The following is a 27,600-nucleotide window of genomic DNA, read 5'->3' as shown; positions in this document are numbered from 1 at the left end:
CCACCTGGGTAACTCCTGCTCATCCTTTGGACCCCAGCTTAGAAATCAGCTCTTCAATGACCGTACAAGCTAGGTTAAGATGCCTCTGTTTTGTAACAGAACGACTCCTCACCACACTACATATCACACTGTGAACTGTGGTATTTACGTGGTTTTCTCCTCCACGAAGGCAGGGATACAGCCTCTTGTTCAAAACTGTATTCCAAATGTCCAGCACAGGGGTTCAATAATTATTTATTGAATAAATGGAGTAAATGAGTGATGAGAATATGGTATTGGGTAGGAGCTAAAGAAATACAGTGGGTGTGAGATCTGTACAATGTGAAAAATGAAGTGGAATGGTTGGTATATTATTATCTATTTATTATTTATACCATGCCCTGTTCCAAAAAGGATCTAAGGAAGCAGGATGGCTGGAGTACCATCTCACTGGGAGTGTTAAGGAGTTCACGTCCATTTAGAGACACTGGCTTAGGAGACTCTAGCAGGAGACTGCAGGACAGTTTGGGGGAGGGAGGAGTGCTAAGAAAAGCAGTGGCCTCTTGTACTATCTCATCTTCCATCTCCTCATTGGCAAGCCCTACCTCAGGAGGAAGCCAAAAACTGGCGGGAGGGAATGCAGCAGGAAAAAGTTAGCAATAAAGCAGAAGTGGGTTAAGTCCTAGAAAGATACACCATCCCACCATCCTTTCCTCCCTCAGGTGCCTACTGCAAGTAGAATCTGGTCTTCTCCGAAGGGCTCTGGCTGGATCTAGGGTCTCAAGTGGAGAACAGCCAGCTCAGTCAGTCTGTAGGTGGGGGCCCACTGCTAGCTGCAGGCTCCAGGCTCTGCGCCGCCATCACCCCCATCCTCCTCCTCGTCAGACTGTGCCAAGGGCGTGTCTGCTCCACCGTCACTGGGATTTGGGCTGTGCAGGTTGATGGAGGAGTCAGAAGACGAGGAGGAAGTGCGGGATGTGGTCCTGTCTGGCGTGGGCATTGGCAGGCTCAGCTCCTCTGGGTGGTCGTCTACCCCTGCCCGGAGAGAAGAGCTGGTCAGAGCCACAAACAGGGCTTCAGAGGATCCACAGAGATGATCTGGCCAGGAGACACTGAAGCCCAGAAAGGGGCAGGGACTTTACCAGTCACTCAGCCAGCCTCCTGACTCCCAGTTCCTCCCACTTCACTACACCACATCTGGGCTCTAGAGTCAAGTCAATCAGTCAAGAGTTCAAGTTCTACCTACATCACTTCCTTGCTATTGAGCATCTTTGGGCAAGTCGCTTTGCCCTCTCAGGAACTTTGCTCCTCCTCTGTAAAAAAGGGACACCTATATTCCAGAAGGGTTTCGAGGATGAAATCTGAGAATGCTTATAAAATGTGTAGCACATAATAGGCCATCAAAAAATAGTAGCAGTTTCAAATAAGAGAATATCTACCTTATAAATTAAGCACATAGGCTTTGGAGTTGGACACCCATGGTTCAGAGCCAACTTTTCCCCTTTCTGGCTATGTGACAACTTCTCTGAGTCTAATGTCCTTCTTTATAAAATGGTATTAATATCCCCTGTCATAATAGGACATGTAGGGATTGAGAGAGCAGTAAAGTAAAATGCTTTAGCACAGTATTAAAACCTAACAAAGTGCTAAATAAACATTAATATCAAGATGACTAAAACTGCTTAAGCTGTCTGGTATAAAAATCGTATTTTTCACATTAATTCAATTATATTCATTAATTACCTTAATTTCACACATGCAAAATTAACAAAGGCTAAGTGGGGTTGTGCATTCTGAGAGTTTCGAATTAGGGATCTGTAACCCAGCTTCCCTCAAGGTCAACTTCCCTAAAAGCAGAATCGACAGCTGTTTTGTTGGTAGAAATGCCCGCTCCCAGCCCCGACATGTCCACTTCCCCAGTCCAACCTTGCGGCCGCACTGCAGAACCCTGGCTCACTGGGGCCCAAGTGCCCGAAGCAGAGGGGCATACCAGATGTCTGGGGGGTTGGGGGAGGATCTTCACAAGGCAAGAACACATCTGCTCCATCCTGATCCCCAAGGTCAATAAGTTCCACTTGCTCAAGCGTATCCACATTCACTTCCATGGACGAGATACTGCCTATAGGGGCTGCAGATCAAGAAGGGGCAAGTCAGGGAGTCAGGCTGGAGCTGATAGGATGGTCAGATATATCTGTCAGGCCCGGAGGTGGATGTTTGGAGGGCCAAGAAAACAACAGGGGAGGGGCCTCCCAAGATTCAGGACCTACAGGACTTCCTCCCTACCCCACCCGAGTCCCTCTCCCCAGGACTTAGAACTTACGTCTGTGCGACTCGAGATGCAGGTGGGATAAGGGGAAGACAAACTCTGTCTCAGGCTGTAAAATGTCCTCAAAGAATTTCTGCCGCTCCCGAAGGCGGAGCTGCTGGCGCTCCAGGGCTGCCCGAGGATTTGGGTCCATGTCAGCTCCTGGAAGAGCAAGCACAGCTATGAAGGTAAGAGGGGGCACTGGGGGGGCCTGGGCTTGGGGAGCTCCACTGCAGCCAGCATCCCAGCAGTGGGGCCTCTGGTTGCTGCCTGGAGGCTTCTGGACTTGACTACCTCCTTCCTTTCCCTGAAACAAAGTCCTTTACCACAAACTTCAAGTCTCACACAGAGGCAGGGCTGACCCTAGCTCCACAAAGGGGATGCCAGTTCCAGGCACAGCAAAAGAGGCTCCTCTGTATTCAGGGAATGCAGCCAATGGCCAAGTCTCAGTATCATGCCCTTCTGAGAGGGGTTGGAGGGACTGGTTCAGCTTAAATGGGGAGGACCCATCCTCCCCTCAAACGGCAGGGGGCGGGGGGGGGGGGGAGGACAGGATAGAAATCTCAGAAAGGAAAGTCTCCTTCCTCCAGCGTTGCAACTCTGGTTCCTGCCCATCCTTCAAAACCCACACAAAGGCTAAAGCACCCTCTCCCCTACTCTCTACACACACAGACACACAGACACACATACACACACAATCACCACCATCCCCTCCTAACCCTGCCCTGAAGCCATTGACTTGGCTCTGCCTCTAAGGAAGTCATCTTTCTAGCCTCAATCTCCCCATTTGAAAATGGCGTAATCCTCCTACCTGCCTCCAACACAAGACACTGTTTGTGAAGGTGCTCTATAAAATGGAAAACTCTGGTCCCTGGGCTATTTAGAGGACATATCTCTTCTCTGCCTCCCACAGCTCTTTATTTGAGCTCCTCTCCTCTGATACATCTCACTGTCTTATCTCCCTAGTAGTCAGTAAGGAGCAATTGGAAGGGTGCAATCCAGACCAGGCCTCCTAGCCCCCTGTGCTGGGAGCTTTCCAGAACATGATGGATTCCGGATTCGCTCAATCCCTTTCCTGAGCCCATCACTGGAGTCAAGGGACTATCTAGCTTGAGGACCAGATCATCATCCTCCGCAGACTGCCTTCCCCACCTCCGCTGGATTCGGCGTATGGGACACTCAGGCCAGCTCCACCAGTGCTGGGGCAGGCGGCAAGGGACCTAGACCCAAGTAGGCCAGGCAGGGCCAAGGAAGTGTGGGGAAACCATGTGGCTGGGGCTGGCAGCGGAGGAGGGAGGCACTGACGCCGATTCCTGGGAAAGGCTTTTAGTGCTGCCGCCCAGGTCACAACGCTAAAAATACCCAGGGCCCCTGAGGCTGTCTGCTCTAGCAGAGGGGGCAGGGAAGGGCGAGAAAGAGGGTTCGGGAGTTGGAGGAGACCAGGGGCTCCGGGACACCGCTTTTCCTCCCACCTCACCCCGTCAACCTCACCCGACTGAAGGGGTTGCCCCCAGGGAAGCCGCGGAGCCGAGTGCGGGGGAGAGAAGGGAGTTGTTTATGTAACTGAAGGTGCAGGGAAGAGGGGTGAAGAGATCTGAAGAGATGTGGGGGTTTAGGAGGCCGCCAGGGGCCCGGCCAGCCGGGGCTAGTGGAATGGAGAGCTCCCTCTCAGTCTCTGCCCCACCCGCACTGGAGTCAGCGAGAGCGAAAGAATTCCCTAAAAGGGGACACGCCGCGACCGCAGGGGAAGGGAGGGAGGCGGAGGGCCCCCCCCCCGGCGGTCCCACTCGTGCTCCGGTCCCCACGCCCTCCCGCGGCACCTGCGCCCGCCGCCGCCGAGCCCCTACCTGCCGCGCCCGGCGCCCCGGCTGACTCAGTCTGTCCGCTCCGGCGAGACGGCGGCGGGGGCGTGGGAGCGGGCCGCGCTGGCTGGGGTGGGGCTGCGCCGCCGGGTCTCCCTCGGGACGAACGGGCCCTGGGAGCCGGGGACTAGGAAGAGGCGGGAGGCGGAAGTGGGGGAGGGGCGGCAGCGGGCACACGCGCTCCTCTCCGGTCGCCCGGCGGCGACCGGGAGTCCCTGCGGGCGCGATCGCTCGGACTTCCAGGGCGGGCAAAAAGTTCCCGGCGCGCATCCTTCCTTCCCGCGACCCGCCCGGCCCCTCGGCGCTTCGCCGGGCTCCGCGCGCTCCCTTACACTTGCTGCGCCCTGCTGACCCGCGCGGACCCGCCGCGGGGACACGCAGGCTCTCGGTCCCCGCACCCCAGGTACTCCTCGACTCCGGAGCAGCCCGGATGCAATCTACAAGCACCCGCACTTTGACTCCCCGGCACCCTCGGCCACGCTTGGCACGCTTAGACGCGCACCTCTCGAGAAGGCGCACGCCGGGGAAGAGAGGCTGGGGACCCGCTGCCGTCCATCGGGGCAGGTGCACTGCGGCTGGGGGCCCCCGACCCTAGGACTCACCCAGCAGCCCCCGGTTCCTGGCTCCGGGACGGACAGAGCCGCCGCCCAGCCTTCTAGCGCACTGGGCGGGGTGGGCGCCGGAACCAGGCGGGTTGCGGGTGGAGGGGTGGGCCGCTGCGCCGCGCCCCCGGACGCTGGCGAGGAGCCAACTCCTCCAGGGTGCCAAGAGGGGAGCTGCGCATCCCGGCTGGCGGGGGTGGAGGAGCAAGGCGGAAACTGTGGGCCGTGAGAGGAAACGTCCCCCGGCCCCAAAAGAAGAGTCTCCTGGACCGAGACCCTGTGCCCGTTCTCCTCCTCCTCCCTTCCACCCTGTGCCGGTATGTAGCTTCGGAAGCCAAGGAGTTGGGGTCGGGGGCATCTGTCGGAGACGATTCTGCCGTAGGGCCACTCAATCATTCATTAAACATCCTCGAGCAAGCCAGGAACTAGGAGTCATCTTTGGCACCTAACTGTTCTCCGCTGCTCACATTAAAATACATCACCCTAAATATCTTTCCAATCCACAGTTCCTCCCCGTTTCCATCACCGTCTCTCCCTTTGCTCCTACAGAACCTTCTATGTGGCTTTTCTGTACCCTGGTCCTGCTAGGCTCCATTGCCCACAGCAGTTAGTCATTTCAGAGTCGAGAGTGCTAAGCATGGAACCCCACATCAGTCATTTCAAAACGCAAGTCTGATGTGCCACCCCCCCCCCCCGCTTAAATCTCTCCATTGTTAGAATGAAATCCGGGTGCTGAGATCTGAGCTGAGTCTTAAAGAAATGAGTTCAACTAGCAGAGAAGAGGGGGAAGGGCAGGTACAGAGGGATGGAGGTGTGAAAAGTCGTGACATATCCATGTTTCCCTGTCAGGGGACCTGCACTGTGTACAAATACCTAAAGCTCTGCCTCTTCTATTGTCACTGAGATCTTAAAACAATCCTGTGAGATAAATAGAGCAAGCAGCTTTCCCACTATTTCACAAGCAAGGAAACTAGTTCGTGGGAGGTGACAAGTGCAGTGGTTAGGAGCATGGGCATGGGAGTCAGACCCTCTTGGGCTGTAAACCTAGCTCCGTGCCTAGCCAGCTGATCCTTGGTTTCTCTGTCTGTTCGGTAGGAATAATTAATTCCTACCTCCTATGAGATAATTCGTATAAAATGCTTAGTACAGGACTCGGGCTTTCTGGAGATGCTCAATAAACATCAGCTGATTTGATTGTAATGGGTTCTGAGAAAGGGAGGAAACTGCTTTCTTCCACAAATTTCTGCAATTATAGGAAATACACCCTAATAGTTAATACTTCTACAGAGCTTATTATGTGCTTGTCACTATTATAAGTGCTTTGCATGTGTTAATTCTTTTAATGCTCTTAACAATCCTGTGAGATAAAGACTATTTTTATTTCCATTTTATAGATACAGAAACTGAGATACAGAGAGGTGAAGGGACTTGTCCAAGGCCATACAGCAACTAAGGGATGGAGCAGAAATTCAAACCCAGATAAGATAGGCTGCTTCCAGAGACTGTGCTTGTAACCACTACTCCCAGCCTATTTCCCTTTTATCCTGTTGCAGTTTTCATCTTCCAAGAAATGTTTTGATTGGTTTGATTCTTATTCATCATTAATGGGCAAAGCAGATACTTAATCCCATGTTCTAGCACTGAGGAGAGAGGCCAGTGGATGGGAGCTCAGATCCCAAAGTCTCCTCTCCCTTTTCAGGTTTCTCCGTGAGAACAGGACTCCATGGATTATTCTGAGCTGTCCTCAAGATGGTGACAAGTCAGGAGCCTCTCTGTCCCTTCTCTCTGCCAGATATTTGCTACATAAAAGGGTGGTGGGGGAAAGAGCATCCAAGTTAGAAATAATTCAGGGGGCTAAGCTGGAAGGGTGTCAGACAAGAGAAAGACCCAGGCAGAAGACCCACAAGTGAATGGCCAAAGGAGTTGAAAGGAACAGTGAGTTACAAGTAAAAGGATGGACCCTCCTATACTGCTGGTGGGGATGTAGTTTGGTGCAGCCATTATGGAAAACAGTACGGAAATTCCTCAAAAAACTAAAAATAGACTTATATGATCCAGCAATCCCACTCCTGGGCATATATCTGGAGGGAACCCTAATTTGAAAAGATACATGCACCCCAATGTTCATAGCAGCACTATTTACAATAGCCAAGACATGGAAACAACCTAGATGCTCACTGACAGATGACTAGATAAAGAAGTTGTGATATATTTATACAATGGAATACTACTCAGCCATAAAAAAGAATAAAATAATGCCAATTGCAGCAACATGGATGGACCTGGAGACTGGCATTCTAAGTGAAGTAAGCCAGAAAGAGAAAGAAAAATACCATATGATATCACTTATATGTGGAATCTAAAAAAAAAAAAAAGACACAAATGAACTTATTTACAAGACAGAAACAGACTCACAGACATAGAAAACAAACTTACGGTTACCGGGGAGAAGTGGGTGGGAAGGGATTAATTGGGAGTTCAAGATTTGTAGACACTAACTACTATATATAAAATTGATAAACAACAAGTTTCTTCCGTATTAGCACAGGGAACTATATTCAATATTTTGTAGTAACCTATAATGAAAAAGAACATGAAAGTGAATATACGTATGTATATCTATGACTGAAACATTATGCTGTACACCAGAAATTGATACAACATGGTCATTGATACAACTGACTATACTTTAAATAAATAAATAAATAAATAAATAAATAAATAAATAAATAAATATTTTTTAAAAAGTAAAAGGCTAGAATAAGGTATACCATGCAAACACTAAAGTAAATTGTAGTAGTGATATTAATATAAGAAAAAGTAGGCTTCAAAAGAAAGACTATTACCAAGGATGAAGAGAGATATTACATAATGATAAAAGGCTGTTCAATTCACCAAGAAGACTTAACAGTCATGAATGTGTATATGTACACCTAATAACAGAGCTTCAAAAATACACGAGGTAAAAAAAACCAATAGACCTAAAATAAGAAAGCGAAAAATCTATCATACAGTTAGAGACTTCAGCATGTCTCTCTCAGTAATCAATAAAACAAGTAGACAGAAACAAAAAGCAAAGATACAGAAACTCCGAACACTATCAACTAACTTTTTCTGACTGATACGTTTGTAATACTTTACCAGCAGAATAAACACTCTTTTCAACTGCGTATAAAACATTCACTAGGATACATCATCTTCTGGGCCTCAAGAAAGTGAACCAAACCTCAACAAATTTAAAAAGAATTTAAATCATACAAAGCATGTTTAATGACTGTAAAATAATTCAAATACAAATAATAACAGAAAAAGAGCTGGAAAACACCCCAATACTCAGAAATAAAAGACAACACTTCAAAGTAACCCAGGAATCAGTGATGAGGTCCAAAGGCAATTAGAAAAACGCCTGGATTGAATAGAATTGAAATGTAGCAAGCAGCCGCCGAAAAAGCTCCCAATGTTCCTGCCCTTCTGTTTATTCATACCTTTGTCTAGTCTTCTTCAGCACTGAATCTGTGTGGCCAATAGGACATGGCAGATGACGGTACATCACGTCCAAAATTAGGATTGAAAAAAAAACACCACAGCTTCCATCTTGGGTGTGGTGTGCTCTCTGTTGCTTGAGATCTTCACTTTGGAGGAAGCAAGCGACTATGTTGTCAACAGCCCTACAGAGAGGCCCACGTGGCAAGGAACTGAAGAATCCAGCCAACAGCCAGTGAAGAACAGAGGCCAGCCAGCAACTCCATGCGCGAGCGTGGAAACAGCCTTGAGATGATGGCAGCCCTGACCAGCAGTTTGGTTGCGATCTTGGGAGAGACTCGGGCCAAACCATCCAGCTGAGAGCAGTCTTGGATTCCTGATGCTCAAAACCTTTGCGATAATAAATACTTCTTGTTTTAAACTGCTCTGTGTGGGGATGATTTGCTATGCAGCACTAGATAACACAGAGATTCTGGTATCGGGTATTTCGTATCTAAAATGTGGGAGTGGCATTAAACTGGCAACAGACTCGGGAAGAGTGTACTGAAAGCCCAAAGTGCCTTGGAAAAACTGTTAACAGAAGCCTCAGGCCTTTGATAAGATTGTGTATATGTACATAGGAAAGTGAAGTAAACACTAGGGAAGAGGAATTTTTGTTATGTTGTGGCACAAAGGTTAGCAGCCCTGTTGCCTGCGGTAAAGAGGAAAGCAGAAAACGTGCCTAATGAGCTGGGATCTGGCTAAGGATATTTCCAAATCAAGTTGGAAGGTGCCACCTGGTGTCTTCTTGCTGCTGACAGTAAAACGCAAGAGGAGGGAGTGAACTAAAGTGGCATTTCTCAAGTGAGAGTGATGTCGCCTCCTGAGGGGACATCTGGCAAGGTCTTGGAGACATTCCTGGTTATCAAAACTGGAGACGTTTCTACTGGCGTCTCGTCAGTAGAAGCCAGAGATGCTGCAAAACATCCTATAATGTGCAAGACAAACCCCTCTCACCACCACCTCCTCCCCCAACAACAAAGAATTATCCTGCCCAAAATGTCAATAGTGCTGAGGCTGAGAAACCCTGAACTAAAAGGAAGGACTGTTAAATATGAAGGAGCCAGGACTTCATGGGAGAAAATTTTAAGCCTCCTTAAATGGCAAATGATAGTAAAGTTAAAAACTGGTTTCCTAGCAAAGCTCAAATCCAGGGCATTGCCAGAAAAAACAAAACAAAACAAACAAACAAACAAAAAACCAGTTCCAAGATGAAACTGAGAGTGTGACTATCAAATCTTTCGTTTGCATCACAGAAAGATTTAAGACAGTGCATCAGACTAGTCTTCAGTCAGATAAAAGACCTATAAAGAAATGATAGGTGTGCCTCACAGATCCTCTGAATGAAGCAGGAAGGCATCTCGAAAGCTTAAGGCTGTTGCCCATTTCAGCAGAAGCCCCATGGAGAGAAGGGCTGATCTCAAAGAAGTTGTGGGCATGGCTTTGGTCTAACAGAGTGGACCTGAACAAGATTCAGAGTGACCCACAAGTTCTTAAAAGGATTATATGTCCAGAAAGATCTCCACTTGGACTTAGAGGGGTAGAGAGAGTATAAAATTAAAAAAAAAAAAAAAGGATTTCTGGTTCTGAACAAGTTAGAGTAGGTGCATTCCTCTCTATCCCTTCCACTAAGTGCAGCTTAAAATGCTGGGCATTATGTATAAAACAAACATCAAAAGGCAGACCAACTGTGAACCCCAGGGCTCAAATGATACAGCAGTGAGTTCCTGGGTTTTCTTTTGCTGGGGTGCAGAGGAAGCCTGCAACCTGGAAATGCCAAACAGGCCCAGACAAAAATTGCGCCCTTGAAAAGCCTGTTCTCTCTTGTCAAAAGATTGAGAAAGAGGCACCCGAACAAGACAGAAATCTTGTGACGTTAAATGCCCCCTCCAGCAAAATACTAGAGGAAAAACCTCACTCCCAACCTCCACTAGCAGAAACAGAAGGGAAAGCCCAGACTTTAATTTTTGTCTCCTGAGAACAAGGCACCTCTCCCCCTCACCTCTAGGTGGTGTTAGAGGAGGCAGAACAGAGAGCCTGGATGTCATCACTACCTGGCAGTCGCAGGGAACCCCTGCCCCTCAATTTCCACGAAGTCAGTGGAGGCCTAGGCTGCCATCCCCATCCAACAATAGTGAGGCACCACACTCCCTTCCCTCAATGTAAAGGAGGCCAAGTGTGGAGCCTCAGTGTTCACCTCTGCCTAGCTGTAGTGAGGCAACTGACCCTCCGCTTCCCCTGCAGAGTGGGGTCAGTGGGGCCATGTGGGTAGCCTGAATGAATGAATGAATCGATCAATCAGTCTAATTACCTCCCACTCTCCAACAAACAAACAAAAAATAAGATTTAAATGAGATTCAGTCTTGTAACATAATTTCTGAAATGTCAAGGTTATAAGTGAAAATAATTCATCATACCAAGAACCAGGAAGGTCTCAACTTGGACAACAAAAGACAATCAGCTGATTCCAGTGGATCACAGTGGTGCTGGAATTATCTATACAATCTCTTTCAGAAAATGGAATAGGATGGAACACTTTTCAACTCTAGAGGGAAGTCTCCCCTGGGCCTGTGCTGTTTTCAGTTCCTAGCACAGGGTAGGGCCCCAGCCCTTGGTGCCCAGGGGCCCAGTGGTGGGTGTAGATGCTCCAGATGCAGCCACCAGAGTCCAGCAGAGTCCAGGAGGAGCTGAAATCATCATGACAAGGAGAGGGATGGCTGAGCAGATGGAGGAGCCACGGAGTCCTGGGGCAGACAGAGGGAGAGAGGGGAGGGAGTGTCCTCCGTGTCCTCCCTCCCAAGTCACTGCCTCGGTTTCTTCCCTGGTCCACAGCATGTTTAACCACCCACCTCATCTTCACCCTAATAACAAAGGGCATGTACAGGTAAGAAGCTGTTCAGCAGCCTGGGCTTGGTCACTCCTAAAAGGCAGAGCTCAGCCCTCCTGATGCACGCACACCTCTCTGCCCTGGAAGCAGAATGATGTGGATTTGGTTCCCACACTCGGTTGGGTATCAGATTGGCCAAATGAATGGGGTGGTGCCCTAGAAGCTGTTCTTCACAAGCTCTTCTGATTATTCTGAGGCAGCCAGCTGAGCAGGTTACTCAGAGCAGCCTGAGTTGTTCAGGTCTCCGGTGATCTGTCCCAACCCTTCAGCATGACCCCTCTCTGCCCTCATCTCCAGCCACCGCCACACTCCCCTTCCCAAACCTCCTCTACCGTCTCCTCAAATCTCATCTTGTTGGTGAATGGTTCCCATTCCACACTTTTTAATATGGCAAATCTTCTACCTTGATTCTCCCTTTCCCATCTGCCCTGTTGACTTTTCTCCACACACTTAATTCCATCTAACATTAACAGTGGTGTGCTGGAACTGACTCATCAGGGCCCACAAAAGCCAATTACATGTTTAGGAACTCTGCTGGCTGGTTGTTAAGCATCACCATCATTAACAAGTAAAGTATACAAACTTAATTAAGTTAATGATTTTAAAAACAAAGGTGAAAAATGCTCAAACTCATCACTTTCTAATTTTTGACTACCTTTTGCTATTATCTGTGTTCTTGAGACTCTTTACAACTGTAGAAATATGGTAGAAATCTATAATGGTATGCTACTGTGTGCTTCCGTTCAACTCTGCATTCAGAGGCGTCACCTTGGTAGCTTGAAATCAGCCACGATAGGAGTATGTACACCACAGAGATAGGTAAACGTGAAAAATCAGGTTTCGCTTTATTATTTTGTTGATTGTCTAGACCAGGAGTTGGCTAAATCCAGCCCACCAACTATTTTTGTAAATAAACTTTAATTGTAACACAGCCAGGCCCGCTCATTTACGTATCTCGGGCTGCTCTCTCACCCCAGGAACAGCTGAGTAGTTGCAACTATGTGGCCTGCAAATCCTAACATGTTCACTATCTCACCCTTTACAGAAGAAATTTGCCAACCCCTGGTCTAGTCTTAAGAATGTAGTGGAGGAACTGTCAATAATGCAGATGAACTGTGATTGTGCCCCGTCCACAGCTGTTCCAGGCAGACCGCATTTTATTGCACTTCGCTCTACTGTGCTTCACAGATACTGTGTTTTTTACAAACCGCATGTTTGTGTAAACCCTGTGTCAAACAAGTCTCCTGGAGCCATTTTTCTAACAGCATGTGTTCACTTCATGTCTCTGTGTCACATTTTGGTAATTCTTGCAGTATTTCAAGCTTTTTCATTATTATACTAGTTGTGGTGATCTGTGATCTGTGACCTTTGATGTTTTTACTATGACTTGCTGAAGGCTCAGATGATAATTAGCATTTTTTGGCAACTGTTTTGTTATTAAGGTATGTACATTCTTTTAGACATAATGCTATTGTTGCACACTGAAAGGACTACAGTAAGGTGTAAACATAACTTTTATACGCACTGGGAAACCAGAAGATTCGGGTAACTCACTTTATTGCGGTGGTCTGGAACCCAACCTGCCATATCTCCAAAGTACGCCTGTACATTGTAAATAACACATACTGAAAAAAGTGGAGAAAATACACTTCTGGTATTTGAAAACTATGATCCAGTACAGCAAATAAATCGAACAGGTCATTGAGAAATGAGATGAATTCCAGTATCTTTGTATTTTCACTTTTTCACTTTCTTCTTACTCTTTATAGTGTAAATGAAAATATCAGCATTCATGTTGGAACTACACGTGTTCATCAGTTACAACGAGAGGTTGACTATGGATGCAAGAGTTAGGCAAAATTCAAGAAAAGTATGCTATAAGAATAAACTGGCTTTACAGAACTTACAAAAAGAGTATTGTATAATTTTATTATGTTAGATTTCTATCAGTAAAATGCATAATAAACATACATACCTATACACTTTGTTTCAGAGAGCCAATTATTAAACATTTACAGACGCACACACTGTTTTGTTTCCCCTCCACTAGAATGTAAGTTCCTCGACGGTAGGAATTTTCCTTTATTCCAGCACTTAGAACAACACCTGGCACGTAGCAGGTGCACCGTCAACATATGTGACATGAATGAATAGACAGATGAGCATAACTGGCATCCCGGGTTTCCTGGGTTGGCTGTCAGATGTTACATTTCCAGCTCCACCATTATCCATCCAGCTGTGTGGTCTTGATTAAATTACTTAATTTCTTTGAACCTTGGCTTCTCCGTTAAAAAAGAGAGGATAATCCTCCTACCGCACCGGGAGGTGGTGACAATATGTGCCTCTGTCTGGCACCTACTGGGTTTCTCCACAGACAGGAGTTTCCTCACCCTCTCCCCCGCCACACTCACACACCCCTTGGAGACCCAGCCCTGCTGCTGTCACACATTTCAGTGATGTCACAGCCCCCCTCCCTGGGAGCTCCAGCACAGCCCTCCTGATGCCCAGCCTGAGTCCTGGCTGAGCTGAGAGGGGCAGGGTGTAGGCAGTGCCTCGTGCCAGTCTTGCTCCATCTGTCTCTGAGGCCTCACAGCCCCAGCATGAGTCCATCAGCAAAGAAGAGGCCCAAGTATAGAGTGGTTTCCAAGGTTGGACTTAGGATTGGACCTAATGGGGATCTCAACAAAGAGCCCAACCACACCCAGGGCAGGCGCCTTCCAGCCTGGGAGGGAAAGGAAAAGTGAGGGGTGAAGGGAGGTCAGGAGAGTTAGAATGGGCTCCCCATTTTGGCCCCCAAACCAAGGTGACAAATCCCAGTCTAGGGTTGGTCAAATCATGCTCAGACAAATGGAAAGGCAATTGGAGGCATTCAGGGGATGCTCCTGTGTTAGCGCTCTCTTTCTCTCTGTCAGACACAAGATGAGGAACCACAGGACAAGATACAGCAGCCTGTCAGCAAAGTAATTGAGCGGAACCGACTTAAAATGGTGAGATGCCCCATTTTGGTCCCTGCTTTGGAGAGCCTGAGCACCACGCAGAGCTGCTCCAGGCTGCCAGGTTGAGGGACCCAGAGGGAGTCACCCGACCCAGCCCTGAGCTGAGCTGAGCCAAAGTCCAGGTGAGGGGTGGGAGGTTATCCCAAAAAAGCCAAAGCTTCTGTTCTTCTGGCTTCTTGCCCCATCAGGTGTTAAAAAACTTGTCACTCTTGAAGCTGCTCAAGTGCTCGAACCCTCGGATCCAAGAACTGCATAACCTAGCCAAAAGGTGCTGGAATTCACTGCTCAGAGTTCCGAAGATGCTCAGGATCTCCTCTGGGTGAGCTCAGCCTGCCCGTGGCCCCCACCGTGGGCCCAATAGCTATCCCCACTAGGAACAGGCACTGTGTTAAGGAATTTGGAAAACCACATTTTCATGAAGGCTCTGTGAGAAAGGTATTTATCCGTTAGCCCTATGTTACTGATGGGGAGCTGAGGCTCAGAAATGGAGTGACTTGTCTGGTTAATTGCAGTTAAAGCTGGTAAGTGGCAGAGAGAGGATTTGAAGCCGTGCCCAGCTAATATCAGAGCTCTGATCATAATCATGGTCATCATCATCTAATCATGAGAGTAACCCCCGCCCTTGGGGCTCTGAGCAGCAAGGGCCACTCCTCCTGCCCCTCTCAGGTCAACACCACTCAGAGACCCACCTACAGACTAGTCTTCTTGCTGAGGCTCAGTTTCCCCACAAGTCACATCAGGTTATTAAGAAAGCTGACATTTGAGGCACCTGCTGAGTGCCAGGTACTATGCAAAGCCCTCACCATTTACCTTATTCTTTGCAATAATCCTATTAGGTAGACAGAATTCTCCCAGTTTTGCAGATGAGGAAGCTAAGGCTCTGAGAGGTTACATTTCCTGCCCTAAATCACACAGACTGGTAAGCGGCAGAGGCAAATTTGAACCTCAGCTTGTCTTGAAAATCCTGCTGTGCAGGACTGTTGTGAGGGTCCTGGGCCAGACACACAGCAGCACCCAGTCAGCGGTGCCATTATTATCCTCAGGATGGTGATCATCTCGAGCCTGAGGCCTCTCCCTCTGTACACACGCTCAACTAGGATGGGGCTGCCTGCTGCGGGGACTCAGCCTGTAAGAGACACCCTTTGAGAAGTCTCATAACACCTCTGAGTAACTCCAGCCTTCTGGCTCCTCTCTCAGAGTTGCCCTTCTGGATGCAAGCAGTCAGAAGACACTGAGCCAGAAGGGTCAGGATCACCTAGTCCCAGAGTTTTCTAACCCTTTTCAAAGCAGCAGGACCTCTCTTCAAATCTCTGTCCCCAAGCCCCAGTTGTGTTGTTGGGGCAAAAATTTATCCTGCCCCACACCCTGCCCTTCCAGGTGTGTGTGTGGGTTGGGGGGATTTGAGCTACTTCCTCAGAACCCTAAGGTTTCTTGGAACATAAATTGAAACAACAACACTGGACTAGTCCACCCCATCATCTGAAACCCAGAGGGGCAGAACCCTAACCGAGCGGCCGATGTAGACAATACATATCTCTAGGTGTCCTAACTACTAGACACTGCCTTACGCCTTCCAACCTCTCACATCCCTTCTGCCAATACTCATCCGTCCCCTGCCCCAGGCACAAGGGTGGTAGAGAAGCTTCTTTTCAGGCTCTCTCTAGCTTTCCTGACAGGCTCCCCTGGACTGGCCGCAGCAGCTATCTTGGGGCTGGCAGGAGGCCCAGGGCCTGAGTCCCGCTCTGCTGACAGCCATTCCTCTCCCTGCCAGAAACGACGGCATCCAGAATAAAGTGGAACAGAATGACGAAGAGCTCCAGGAGGCTAGGTGCCCCTACAAGAAATTGGAGCCCACAGGGGAGTCACTGAAACTGAAGGCAGGATTAGGGGAGAAGCACACGGCACAGGAAGCAGTGTCACAGAAAGAGGAGCAGATAGAGCCTGAGGTCCCAATGACATCGAGGGGCTGTGGCCTGACCACTGGCCCTGGAGCCCGGGGGAGGCAACCACCCACTGGGAACCGAGTCATCTTCCTGAAGATCCACCAGTACAGAGGTCCCACGAGGGACAAGAAGCAGCTGGAAGCAGCTGACCAGTGCATCTGGTTTGAGGGGCTGCCCACACGAGTCCACCTCCCAGGGCCCCGGGTGATGTGCAGATCATCCGCCCTGCGCTGGGTCAAGCGCTGCTGCACCCGCTTCTGCTCAGCATCACTTGAGCTGCCCATGGTCCATCCATACAAGGTGTGACAATGCCACTGCCAGGCCAGGGTGAGAGGCAGGCCCCAAGCCAGGCCCTGAGCTGGGCCCCAGAGTTGGAGGGCTTAGGATCCAGAGTCCCCAGGGCTGTGGCTGGCAGTGCTGGGAGGCTGCATCTTTGTGTCCAGACAGGGAACCCCAGAGAGGCAGAAGCCATTGACCAAGGTCACACAGCAGGGCAGGGGCTAGTCTGGGACCTCTCAGGACCCAAGTAGGAGCTCTGGGTCCAAGTGGGAGCGTGGGTTCTGAGGTTGGTCATCCCATTGCCTGGACACCTTAGGAGGGGCCACCACTGCTATGGCTCAGACTCTCACAGTTAGAAGTAAAAGTGAGTTTAGGGATTTCCAAATGTGGGGGGAGGGAGAGTGGTCAAGTAGGGCTCTGCCACATCCCATCCCCTCTTAGGTCATTTCTCCATTTGTTTTATTTACTCATGCTTCAAATAACATTTATTATGAACAAAAACTTCCTTAGGTGGGTAGGGGAAGAAGAACAACAACAAAATACTCCAGCCCCTCCACTGAAGTCCCAAGAAAGGAAGGGGGTGGTGGGCCTAGGGGCCCAGCTGAAAGGGTGGCTGCCCTTTCAGCAAAACCAGCATCTCCCACCAGCCAGACGCTGCAGCGCCTTGGTCTGTGAGCCCTCTCCTCGGACAGCAGAGCCCCCTGGGGGCAGTCTTAGCTCCTAACTGACACTGAGGTCTCTGCTCGCAGGTGTGACCTTGGATGGAAGCCAGAGGTGTGAAGCTACCGCGGAGATCGCGCAATCATCTGAACGGGAGGGATGGGCGGGAAATTTGCGACTCTACAAATAAAATCTCTCATATGGCACTGAAGAATACCACCGCTGGCCCTGCCTGTTTGTCCGAGGCTGGGAAGGATGAAGGAAAGAGGCCCTCTGCGGAGGTAAGGGGGGAGAGTGGGAGTCACGGCTTCAGGCTAATTCCACCCCATCCCCAGGCCCCTGAGGTCAGTCTGGAACCCAAAACAAAGAAGCCAGAGAGCTGCCCCTCTCCCCCACCTCTACAGGCCGGCCTCCTGAGGGGTGCACTCTATGAAGTCATAGAAGGAGAAAGCTTGTTGTGTGCTTCCTGGGTGCCAGGTGCCTTGCAACAGCCCTGCAAGCCAAGGAAAGGAGGAAACCGCACGAAGGACATGCACAGGCTCACACCGCTAGGAAGTGGCACAGCAAGAACTCTCATCTGGGTCTCCTGGCTGCTCCCCGTTTGATTTCCCGGAGAAAGGAAACAGACGCAAAGCAGCACTCAGCCTGCCACGCACGTGCGCTGCGCCCTGATTATCACAGCGCCGGCTGTCAACACATGTTAGCTGTGAATGTGAAATGTGCCCCGCCTGGGTCACCGAAAGCACAGAGTCAGGCAGGGAATTGGTACTTCGTCCTCCCGCTCCCGGGTGACAAGGCACAACCACCCTCCAACCCCAAGTCTGGCTGAGGTCACCTTCTGTAGGTAGGAGCCACAGAGTCCTGAAATGTGCACATGGGGAGAGGAAAACCGACAACGTTCTCCAGATAAAGACTACAATCCTTCCTTTAAAAATGAACAATAGTTACCATATGAACCAGCAATCCCACTCCTGGGCATATATCCAGAGAAAACTCTAATTTGAAAAGATACATGCACCCCTTGGCTATTTCCAACAGCCAAGACATGGAAGCAACCTAAACGTCCATCAACAGATGAATAAGTAAAGATGTGTGTGTGTGTGTGTGTGTGTGTGTGTGTGTGTGTGTGTGTACACACATATATATATATAAATGGAATACTACTCAGCCATAAGAATGAAATAATGCCATTTGTACCAATGGATGGACCTAGAGATTATCATATTAAGTGAAGTGATTCAGACAAAGACAAATATATGATATCACTGATATCTGGAATCCAGAAAAAATGATACAAATGAACTTATTTACAAACCAGAAATAGACTCACAGGCATAGAAAACAAACTATGGTTACCAAAGAGGAAAGGGGTGGTGGGGAAGGATAAATTAGGAGTTTGGGGTTAACATATACATACAACTATATATAAAATAAACAAGAAGGACCTACGGTATAGCACAGGGAACTATATTCAATATCTTATAATAACGTATGATGGAAAAGAATCTGAAAGAGAATATATACAAATATATATGTATCTGTATCACATTGCTGTATCCCTGAAACTAACACAACATTGTATATCAGTTATACTTCAATAAAATTAAAATTTAAAAAAAGACTATAATCCTCCATATTCCCCTAGAGGCAAGCTGCGGGGCAGTGGGTGCCCTCGGGAAAACAGGGAAGCCATCAGAGCCTCGGAGGGGCGCAGAGTCCCCCCACCCTCACCCCAGCCAGGGCAGTGACAGAGATCCTCAGATTAGGAGCGAGGGAGAAGGATGGGTGGGGCTCCCGCTGAACCCTCCCGCTTGCACCCCTCCTCCCCACTGGGGCTCAGCACCGTGACTGAGCATCCGCAGGGCGGGCGCCGGCGGAAAATGGAACGCGCTTCCCTTGGAGCAGCGCCAATAGCCTGAGGGCTGCACCGCGCTGCTCAGCCGGGGAAAGGCAGCTGGGCACTTCGGCGGCGGGCTCCCTACCTGCCGCCGCCAGCCTCCGTCCAGGTGCGGCGCTCCCCTCCGGTGCACCCCACCCCTGCCTCCTTCGCGCAACCTCCATCCACCCTGTAACCTTCACCTCAAGCCGTTGTCTTCCGGCTCATCTTGCACTCCTGCCCATTTCCTGGGTAGTCTGTATTTCTGTTCCCTTTCTAGACCCCATTAATTCCATCAGCCTTATAAAATAACCTCTACTCGACCTTTCCTCCCAAGCATCTTCCATTACATCAACCTTCAAGTGAACTGTTCTGCACACTCTATCAGCGGACTGTCTGGGCAGTGCGCTCCCAACCCCAAAACCAAACTCTGTGGGGTGAAGTGAGGGCCCTCCCTGCACTAGTTTTCATGGGAACCTGCGGGGAGGGGGACCCCCAGGTGGAGGCCAAAAAGGCGTTAGCCTGGCAAGATTGGCAATTTCCGCTTTGTCCCACTGGAAGCCAGAGCTGGGCCCCAGCTGCCCACGGGCAACGCCATCAAGTGAGTAGACAGGAGCCTGTGTGCCTAGACTGGGACCCAACAAGGCCAGGGTGCCACTGGAGGAGTAAGGATGCAGCTGGAGGAGTAAAGATGCAGGACCCATGTGAATGATTCCCAGCAGGGCACTCCTTCCAGCCTTATCCCCTCCTGCTGGCATTTAGGCTTAGGGTAACCTGCCTCTCATAATCCCAGAACTGGGTTCTGCCCACAACCACTCTCCCTTCATTTTACCACTTCAGCCTGAGGCTCCTCTTCAGGGCACAGTTAGATCCTGATTAGGGCAGGATGCTGCAACAGATATCGGGGATCAGGGACCACCAGAGAAATGGCTCCCGAACAGTTAACTGGGAGAAATTTTAGTGTGTGAGTGGATTTTAACAAGTCACATGACCTCTCTGACCCTATTTCATTGTTTATAAAACAGCCATTCCAGAGGGCTTTGAGCTAATCAGGTTTGGTATAGTTGAAGCCAGTTTGTTGGGTGTTGAACAGACATGTTTGACCTTTTTTCCAGGCCTCCTCACTATAATAAAGCTCTAAGGCCAGTACCAGTCCTGTTTCTCACTTATGAGCAGTTGCCTAACTGCCCACCTTTAGGGGAACAGCTGCTTGTTTAAAAAAAAAAAACCAATCTTAGTGTCACATTCACAACCTTTTGCTAAAAAAGCTAGATCCCCAAGACTGTCCCTCAGTCATTCTGACTCAAACATGACTGGAACATGAAAAGCAGGTGAGGTTGTTGAAGCAGACAGGTCTAGTTTCTTATCAGCTGGGTGATGCTGGGGAAGGCTGTTTACTCCCAATCCTCAGTTTCTTTGTCTGCAAAATAGGGAAAATAAAGATGCCTATCTGACTGATTAAGTGAGAACCATCTAAATCACTTTGCAGTGCGTGGCACATGGAAGCTATGGCTGTACCTGGACCACAGGCAAGCCTGTCTCCCATCTAACAGCTGAGGCTTCAAAGAAAGGTGTCTCCTCTGTAAGATGGGGAGGGGGCGGTGGCCCCAAAACTACAACTGCTTAGATTCATGGATCACTTCCTGCGTGCCAGGCACAGCGCTAAGTGCTTTACACATGACATCTCACTGAATCTTCACAGCAACCCAGGTAAGTTCAACCCAGGGACAGTGAAGTAGCTTATCCAAGGTCTCAGAGCTAGTAACGTGACTCCAGGACTTAACCGTGCACTCCACTGCAACTCTCTGAAGCCCTCCAACACTGGACCCCTAGAATTCTTACTGGCTTGGCCAGGTAGGCTGGACAGGGATTAAAATTCTCAGCTCCCTCCAACCCCTCTTGTCTCAAAGTTCTTTACATCCCCCTCTGCTACTTTCCTACAGAAAATCTCAAGCAAGACTGGCTTTTAATCCCCTCTCCACCGAGGATCTCTCTTGTGCCCAGAATCGGGCACTACCTCCCCTGCCCCTGAGGCTCTGTGGTCCCTGGGCTACAGACACAGGGAGGAGTTCCAAGCCTGCAAGCTGACTACTCTCTGGGACTGCCAGAAGGAAGCTACCCTGATCTGGAAGTCACTTTAGAGTCTAAGACTGCTTCCAAAGAACCTGTTTGAGCTGTGCCCACTCTCCATCCTTGGCCCCCCGGAGTTTCCTGCGCTGCCCCACTGGTATATGCTGGCTGCCATCTTGGCCCCTATTTGGCTCTGATCTGGACAGACCTGCCTAGAACTAGGGGTTAGAGAAACCCTGTGAGCCAGACATCCCTTTCGCCTTTCCCGTCCGTCTGCGGGTTATAAACTATTCTGAGCACCAGCTATCCCCCAGTCCCCACCTCTCTCTCCAAATGGCTGGAGTTCAGGTAGTGGATGGGATGAAGGCGGGGCCTGGATTTCAGACCCCTATGCCAACCCAGTGGTAGGGTAGAGGTAACTTTCTCACCTAGGTACTCTTCTTTACCCTTTGGAAATAAAAACATTTCCTACATTCTTATGTTCACTTGGAAATCTGTGGCCACAATTAATGTACTATCAGTCTTTCTTAGAAAACTAGTAATATTTATAAAGCACTATGTACATCCTTAGTATTTAAAACAATACAGTAGGATGAGAAGGTATGATTATAAGGTGCAGACTGTTTAACCAATAAGAACGTAAACATCCTTAACTAGTAATTTCTTCAGAATGAGTTTATTAATGTCACTACCAGAACCCAAATCTTGGCTCTGCCAACTCCTGTCATGGAACCTTGGGCAAGGGCCTTACAGCCTCCTTGTCTGTAAGACACACGTGATGATATCCCCACTTCAGGGGTTGCTGTGAAGATCAAGTGAGCACGGGAGTGTAAAACACTTAGTCTACTGCTGGACATCTGTCCACAAGCACTCAGCGGGTGTTATTCAGCACTAAAATGACAACCTTGTCACAACCATTGCCCAGTCCTCGCTGCAACTTGCCTCAAGACACTGCTTTGTTCTTTTAAAAGTCAAAAAGTCTCAGTCAAGTCACATAATTTTTGACCCCCAACTGTCATTCAGCTTAGTCACTATACACTACAGGAAAAAACTTGGCTCCCCTGAACTTCGGCAGTTTCCAAAAACCCAAATGAGACTCATGGGGCAGAGATCTGTCATCAGAGAAGACGTGCAGAAGAATGGCACCAGCCCTTGGGGGAAACTCCCAAAGAGGGGCGCCAACGCAGCTGGAGGCCTGAGGGAGGCCACAGCCATGGGACTTGTGTGCCCCAAAGCTTTTCTCAAAAGAAAGGGCCATGACTTTGGAGTTTGTGGTGTCTACGGGGGGACTCCACCAACCCAGGGGAAGTTATCTCAGCTGGTCTTACCTCCTGGACCCTGCAGCCAGGATCCGGGGCCCATCAACAACCCGCTTCCCTCCAACTGGGCCAGAGCCCTCTGAGTTACTGAGATGCCTCACTGAACATGTTCCCAGCCTCTGTCCAGGCAAGTCGACTCTTAAACCTTCATCCTGTCGGCCTCAAATCCCTGTTCTACAGGGCTGGGAGCCAGGAGGCTAGAAAGGCTTCCTGGGGAGATAGCAAAACTCCTCATCTGTGTAGCCCTGACACTGAAAGCTGAAAACTGACAGCTCTTCTGGGCAGGCTCTGGAGGACCCAAAGGGGAACAGCAATGGCTTCAAGGCAGAAGTGGGTCTAGACCAGCAGGTTCCACTGAGCACATTCAAAAGTCACTGGCAAGTGGGGAAGGAATCCTGAGAGTCATGGTGGTTCACCCAAGGCATAGCGGGGAAGGCTGCAGGTGGAGGGGTGGAACACAGGAATTCCCTGCACTTAGTGTTTCAACCAAATGGAGGAACACTCTGGGGTTCGGAAAGAAGAAGGCGGCCTAATAATTCTTTGCAGCTCCTTTGTCTGGCTGTGCTAACCTCTCCTAGCCCCAGTCATGGCATTACAAAGTAAACACAGGCAGAACCATGGAAAATACTGTATTTATGTGCACAGGTAGGGCAGCTACAAGCCCCCCATGGAGAACACTTCACCCCAAAGAAAAATCTTAGTAGCTAATTCCTGTCTCCCGTGGCACAATCAGTGCACCTCAAGCTGGAAGGCTGGGCTTCCAGTGTCTGGGCACCCACCGTTCCCTCCTCACCATGGAATTCCAAATTAGGCAGCAGAAGGGAACTCTTGCCTGAACTGAGGGTCATTGGGAGGCGGGGTGCCTGGTCATCCCTAGAGAACAGGCAGTGACTCTAGTGCGAGGGTCTGATGGGGAGCGATGCTGGGATTCTTCTCTGGGTCCTACAGCCCGCGAGTTGAAAGCTGGCAGCAGGGTGGGGACCCAGCAGAGAACCAGAAGACGGTCTGTCATGAGTTCATGGGTGCGCGCGCACAGGCGTGTGGCAGGGCACAGGTTGTGCGTTCTCCTTGTGCTTGATGCCTCCATCTGCCATCCTCTCCCTGTCGGCAGTCTGCTACTTTGCGCCGAAGTCTCTCTCACTGTGGCTCTGGGTCCGGAAGCCAAGTGTTTCTCCAGACAGAATAGCTGCAGTTCAGCAACATGGCCCAGGTAGCAGCTGTCCCAGGGAGGAACGACAGATGACTACAAGAGTGGTTTGCTCCAATCAGATATCCTTGATTTTTTTTTTTCCTTTTTAAAATAACAGGCTGGTGACAGGTATGATGGCTCAAGAGTAACATGGTTTCGATTCTGTTATTACTCTGAAAGAGGTCCCCTCGCTGACCTCCCAGAAACCAAGGTTTCAGCAGACAGAGGCCCTTCTTGTAGCTGTGATCTTGACTGCTACCCACCTTCTTAACAGGGCCTCACTCTCTCTCCCACACCAACAGAGGCTTCCCATTTCCCGGGTTCCTCTCAGACCTGGGCTGGACCTCATCTGGATGGTCTGAGCAGACCAAGGTGTTGGGGCAGGGGGGTGTCAAGTGCCCACCAGGGTGTCCAAAGGACCCAACTCTAGACATTGGACTTAGGGGCTGAGTTGAGAGGGATCTCCTTGAGCTCCGACCGCATGCACAGGTACTCCCCGATGACAGCCATGAGCGCAATGCACACGGCCTGGACCAACCACCAGGTCAACGCCGAGGGGAAACGGGAGCTGTAGAACCAGCAGCCCAGGAGGTGAAAGAAATGGACAGTGACAGTGAAATCCAGACACTGCTTCCCTCGCCGGATGAAGTACAGCAAGCCCAGGGCACTGTGGGGAGAGGACAGCAGTGAGTTGTCACTGGGTTGTCCTGGCCTTAGATTTGATTATTTGGGGAGTGGGGGACAATGAGGCTGACAGCATAGTGGTCACAAGCGAGCGAGGTAAGTGGGAAGCAAGGGTTACAATATTAGATGCCTAGAGGAACCTGGCAGGTAATGTTGAGAGTGGATCAGTCTGGGGAGAAGGAAAACAAAAGTACGAACTTGATGACAGATGCAAATGTCACTCAAGGGGAGCCTAGAGATTGGCAGGGATTTGTGGCACCAAGAAGCATACAGGTTCCATCTGAAGTAGGGCCTGCAGCTAGACAAGTCATCATGCTAGAAGGTGGACCTGGAGTTAAAAGATCATCCCACATCCCATTTTTTTTTAAGAGAAGCCAGAAATCTGGATTTTTAACATAAAATATCCTGATTTCCAACTAAGTGAAAAAAATCTTAAACATCCTATGTGGGCTGACAACCGTGTAAACCAAGCAGATATCTGGGAGCCAAACTGAGGTCAAAGTTACCCCACCAGTTTTCGACCTCCAACGTGAGATCAAGAACAGCAACGTGCAAGGCACTGTTCTAAGAACCTCCTGTGAATTAAGTCACATAACCCTGACAATTATGAAGTGGGTGGTATGATCAGCCTCACTTTACTGATGAGGAGGAAACTGGGGCTTAGACAGATTAACTTGTCCACAGTCACTAGACTTGTGGAAAAGCTGAGATTCAAAGCCAAGTGAGTCGGCCTCCAGAGCCTAAGCTCTTAATCACTATACTAAACTGCCTCTCAGTCAAAGCCCTTAGGGTACAGATGGGGACCTCAGGTCCAGAGAGAAAGGAAGGAACTTGGCCAAAGGCATATGGGCTGAGAATAGAACCCAGTTCTCCTGATTCCCATTCCAATCCTCTCCTCACTTCATTCCACACCAGGGAAGGGATCTGAGATGGAAGCTGTCCCAAGGCAGCATGCACAGAGTGACACAAGAGCTTTCCAGCTAAGTCAAAATCGTGACAGAAGAAGCCCTGTGATGGAGCGGGTCCCAGAACTGGCTTCTGTCACCCACGTTAGTCCACCACTCCCCAGAAACAAGCACCAGCCTGTTTCATGCCCGAATTTTGGAAGTTAGTTCCAGTGCTAAGACCCCAAAAGCTGGAGAGCAAAACTGGTGATACTCACCAGGTGAGGGCGTTGAGGACGAAGGACATCGTGGAAAGCCGGCCAGGAGGGGTGGAAAAGCCCAGGATCTGAGGGGGAATCACAAATGGAAATATGCTGGAGAAGTGACTTGGCAGAGACCCAGGCTCCAGGACCCAGGCAGCCCTCCTAAGGAACAAGTGTTCTTCTCTGGGGAACAGAAACCAATACGCCTCCTTCACCTATATGGTGGACTGGCTTCAACAAGGTGCTTTCACAGACATCCATCACTGGATTTCATCTGACCCCTCACAGCAGCCAGGAAGGGATCATTATTCTCAGTTTGCAACAGAGGAATAAAAGCTCAGAGAAGTTAAGAAACTTGCCCAGAGTGATACAGTAACTAAATGACAAGAATAAGGTTTAGAATAGGGTTCAGCGAACTATGGCCCCAGGGGCCAGGCATTTATTTTTGTAAATAAAGTTTTATTGAAACACAGCAGCATCTATTCACCTAGTATTGTCTCTGGCTGCTTTTGTGCTACAATGGCAGAATTGAGTCATCGTGACCTAAGATCTTTATGATCTTGCCCTTTAAGAAAAGGTTTACAGCCCCTGATTTAGAATTCAGGTAGTGTGCATGACATGGCTCCTCAACAAAGCCCAGGATTCTCACATGTCCCTCCTAAGAGAGGCACCTACGAGGGTACTGCTAGGCACCTGGTGGGTGTGCAACTTCCACAATAAAATACTATCAAACACCAAACACCTGTACATTTTCAGCCTGCAGAGACCGCTGACATCCATAATCTCATCCTCACAACAACCTCATAGAGCTATTACTATTATCGTTATTCTTACCCCTTTTTGGTTAATAACTTGCTATGCAGTTATTATCCAAAAATAATACACACAGAATGAGCAGCAGGAGGAAAGATTCCATCCCAGATCTCCTGGCTCCAAAATCTATGTTCATTACCATATACCACATCTGCCTCTGAGAAGCAATCACCTCTGAGCCTTCCCTTACACTCTGTAAAGCACTTTCTTATTCCTGGGCCCCTCTGGGACTCATAACATTTTGCTGAGGACAATTATTCTATTCCAGAAGAGAAAACAGGCTCAGAAAGGTGAAGAAACTTGCCCAAAGTCCCATAGCTAGTATATTTGGGCCTCGACTGGACACTAAGCGTCTCTGAATCCAAAGTACAGGTTCTGTGTGTTGCAGTCCACGACCTCTCCGCCACTGATCTCGTCGTGATTTTGCAGACAGGAAAACTGAGGTGCACAGAGGTGACAACACTTGCACCAGGTCACACAGCTAGTACATGGAAATTAAACAGAGGCCTGACTCCAAAATCCAGGCATTCTCCATTATACCTTCGTGAATGCTCTTTTATCCATCCCCCTCTCCCCAGTGTGGCACCTGAGAATCTGGGGCTCAGAGAAGTGAAGTCACTTTCTCAGTATCAGAAAGGAGGTGTTTTAGGTTCCCTAGAACGCAGGCCTGTTTGTTACAACACCCTGTTTGTACTAATCTGCCTCCCTGTTACCAGTCATTCCGTTTTGTGGATGAGGCAGCCGAGACTCAGAAAGGTGATACCCTTTTCCAGGACCATAACGCAAGAAGGTGGCCCAGCTGGGCCTAGAGCCCAGTAGTGTCATATCACTCCGTGAGGCCGAGACCCCGCTCGCGCCGGCCAGGGGACCCTACCTCGGCGTCGAACATCTGGTCCAGCGAGGGGCTGCTGCGCACCAGCCCGTCCACCAGCGCCAGCCAAAGGCCCAGCGAGCCGTAATAGACGGTCTGCATGAGGACGATCTGCGACAGGATCAGCAACGGGTCCCACACGTAGCTGCGGAACTGGCCCGCCATGCCGGCCCGCGCGGCCCGGCCACCGCCCGGGCCTGGGTCAGCGCCTCGGCCGCGCCATGGGCCCCGGGCCACACCGGCACCTGCGAGGACACATGCCGGGCCTCAGCCAGCAGGCCGTCACTATGACAACGTCGCCCCGCCCGGGAGGAGGGACTGGGACGGATGGGGCGAGCCCATTCCGGGAGTTGGGGGTGGCGGGGAGGACAGACCCATTCCCGGGGTGAGGGGAAATCATGCCCAATCGGGCTGCGCGGGTCCCGCTCGTACTAGAGCTCCTTTGGGGTTCACTCACCGGTGACGGACTCGAGGATCGAAGCGTCCGAGCGCGGCCCAGCCTCACCCGCTGGCCCCCGAAACGGTGACAGGCAGGACCATGGAGGAGAGGCCCTACCGGCCTAGAGAGGCAAAGCTCCAGCGGCTGCAGCGGCTGT

At 49.8% G+C, this 27,600-nt stretch overlaps 3 protein-coding genes and 1 long non-coding RNA gene across 6 annotated transcripts; 2 read left to right on the top strand and 2 right to left on the bottom strand.

The window, feature by feature from the left end:
* Positions 1-209: 209 nt before the first annotated feature.
* DBNDD2 (dysbindin domain containing 2) lies at positions 210-2,438 on the bottom strand. Of its 2 annotated transcripts, none has more exons than XM_074347338.1 (3): positions 2,300-2,438; positions 1,906-2,107; positions 210-1,014 (listed from the first exon to the last, which is right to left on the bottom strand). In XM_074347338.1, the coding sequence occupies exons 1-3, from the start codon at positions 2,436-2,438 to the stop codon at positions 930-932; spliced, it is 426 nt and encodes a 141-aa protein (XP_074203439.1). In that variant the 3' UTR covers positions 210-929. The 2 variants fall into 2 exon arrangements, with proteins under 2 accessions (XP_074203439.1, XP_045375302.2); XM_045519346.2 differs by having other exon boundaries at positions 1,970-2,107.
* On the bottom strand, positions 2,308-27,600 carry SYS1 (SYS1 golgi trafficking protein). 2 transcript variants are annotated; one of them, XM_074347340.1, is made up of 4 exons: positions 27,462-27,600; positions 27,008-27,249; positions 25,336-25,403; positions 2,308-2,446 (listed from the first exon to the last, which is right to left on the bottom strand). In XM_074347340.1, the coding sequence occupies exons 2-4, from the start codon at positions 27,167-27,169 to the stop codon at positions 2,440-2,442; spliced, it is 237 nt and encodes a 78-aa protein (XP_074203441.1). In that variant the 5' UTR covers positions 27,170-27,249; positions 27,462-27,600; the 3' UTR covers positions 2,308-2,439. The 2 variants fall into 2 exon arrangements, with proteins under 2 accessions (XP_074203441.1, XP_074203440.1); XM_074347339.1 differs by lacking the exon at positions 2,308-2,446 and adding an exon at positions 22,913-24,156.
* LOC141574057 (uncharacterized) lies at positions 4,267-8,656 on the top strand. The gene is made up of 2 exons (XR_012500650.1): positions 4,267-5,065; positions 6,448-8,656. It is a non-coding gene; the product is annotated as an uncharacterized LOC141574057 (long non-coding RNA).
* TP53TG5 (TP53 target 5) lies at positions 12,950-16,402 on the top strand. The gene is made up of 4 exons (XM_074347894.1): positions 12,950-13,006; positions 14,070-14,144; positions 14,342-14,472; positions 15,925-16,402. The coding sequence occupies exons 1-4, from the start codon at positions 12,950-12,952 to the stop codon at positions 16,400-16,402; spliced, it is 741 nt and encodes a 246-aa protein (XP_074203995.1).

This window comes from Camelus bactrianus, chromosome 19, assembly GCF_048773025.1.
Source record: "Camelus bactrianus isolate YW-2024 breed Bactrian camel chromosome 19, ASM4877302v1, whole genome shotgun sequence".
Classification (NCBI taxonomy): Eukaryota; Metazoa; Chordata; class Mammalia; order Artiodactyla; family Camelidae; genus Camelus; species Camelus bactrianus.
This window is presented reverse-complemented; position numbering and strand designations above follow the sequence as displayed.

Excerpts from the sequence above, each read along its gene's own strand:
- DBNDD2 (XM_045519346.2), bottom strand. The coding sequence starts at position 2,438 with ATGGACCCAAATCCTCGGGCAGCCCTGGAGCGCCAGCAGCTCCGCCTT. Across the intron at positions 2,108-2,299 it reads GCATCTCGAGTCGCACAGAC|CCCCTATAGGCAGTATCTCG; the intron begins GTAAGTTCTAAG and ends CTTGATCTGCAG. Across the intron at positions 1,015-1,969 it reads CCCAACCCCCCAGACATCTG|GGGTAGACGACCACCCAGAG; the intron begins GTATGCCCCTCT and ends CTCTCCGGGCAG.
- SYS1 (XM_074347339.1), bottom strand. The coding sequence starts at position 27,169 with ATGGCGGGCCAGTTCCGCAGCTACGTGTGGGACCCGTTGCTGATCCTG. Across the intron at positions 25,404-27,007 it reads ACCAGATGTTCGACGCCGAG|ATCCTGGGCTTTTCCACCCC; the intron begins GTAGGGTCCCCT and ends ATTCCCCCTCAG. Across the intron at positions 24,157-25,335 it reads GTCCTCAACGCCCTCACCTG|TGCCCTGGGCTTGCTGTACT; the intron begins GTGAGTATCACC and ends CTCTCCCCACAG.
- TP53TG5 (XM_074347894.1), top strand. The coding sequence starts at position 12,950 with ATGTTGGAACTACACGTGTTCATCAGTTACAACGAGAGGTTGACTATG. Across the intron at positions 14,145-14,341 it reads AGCGGAACCGACTTAAAATG|GTGTTAAAAAACTTGTCACT; the intron begins GTGAGATGCCCC and ends TTGCCCCATCAG. Across the intron at positions 14,473-15,924 it reads ATGCTCAGGATCTCCTCTGG|AAACGACGGCATCCAGAATA; the intron begins GTGAGCTCAGCC and ends TCTCCCTGCCAG.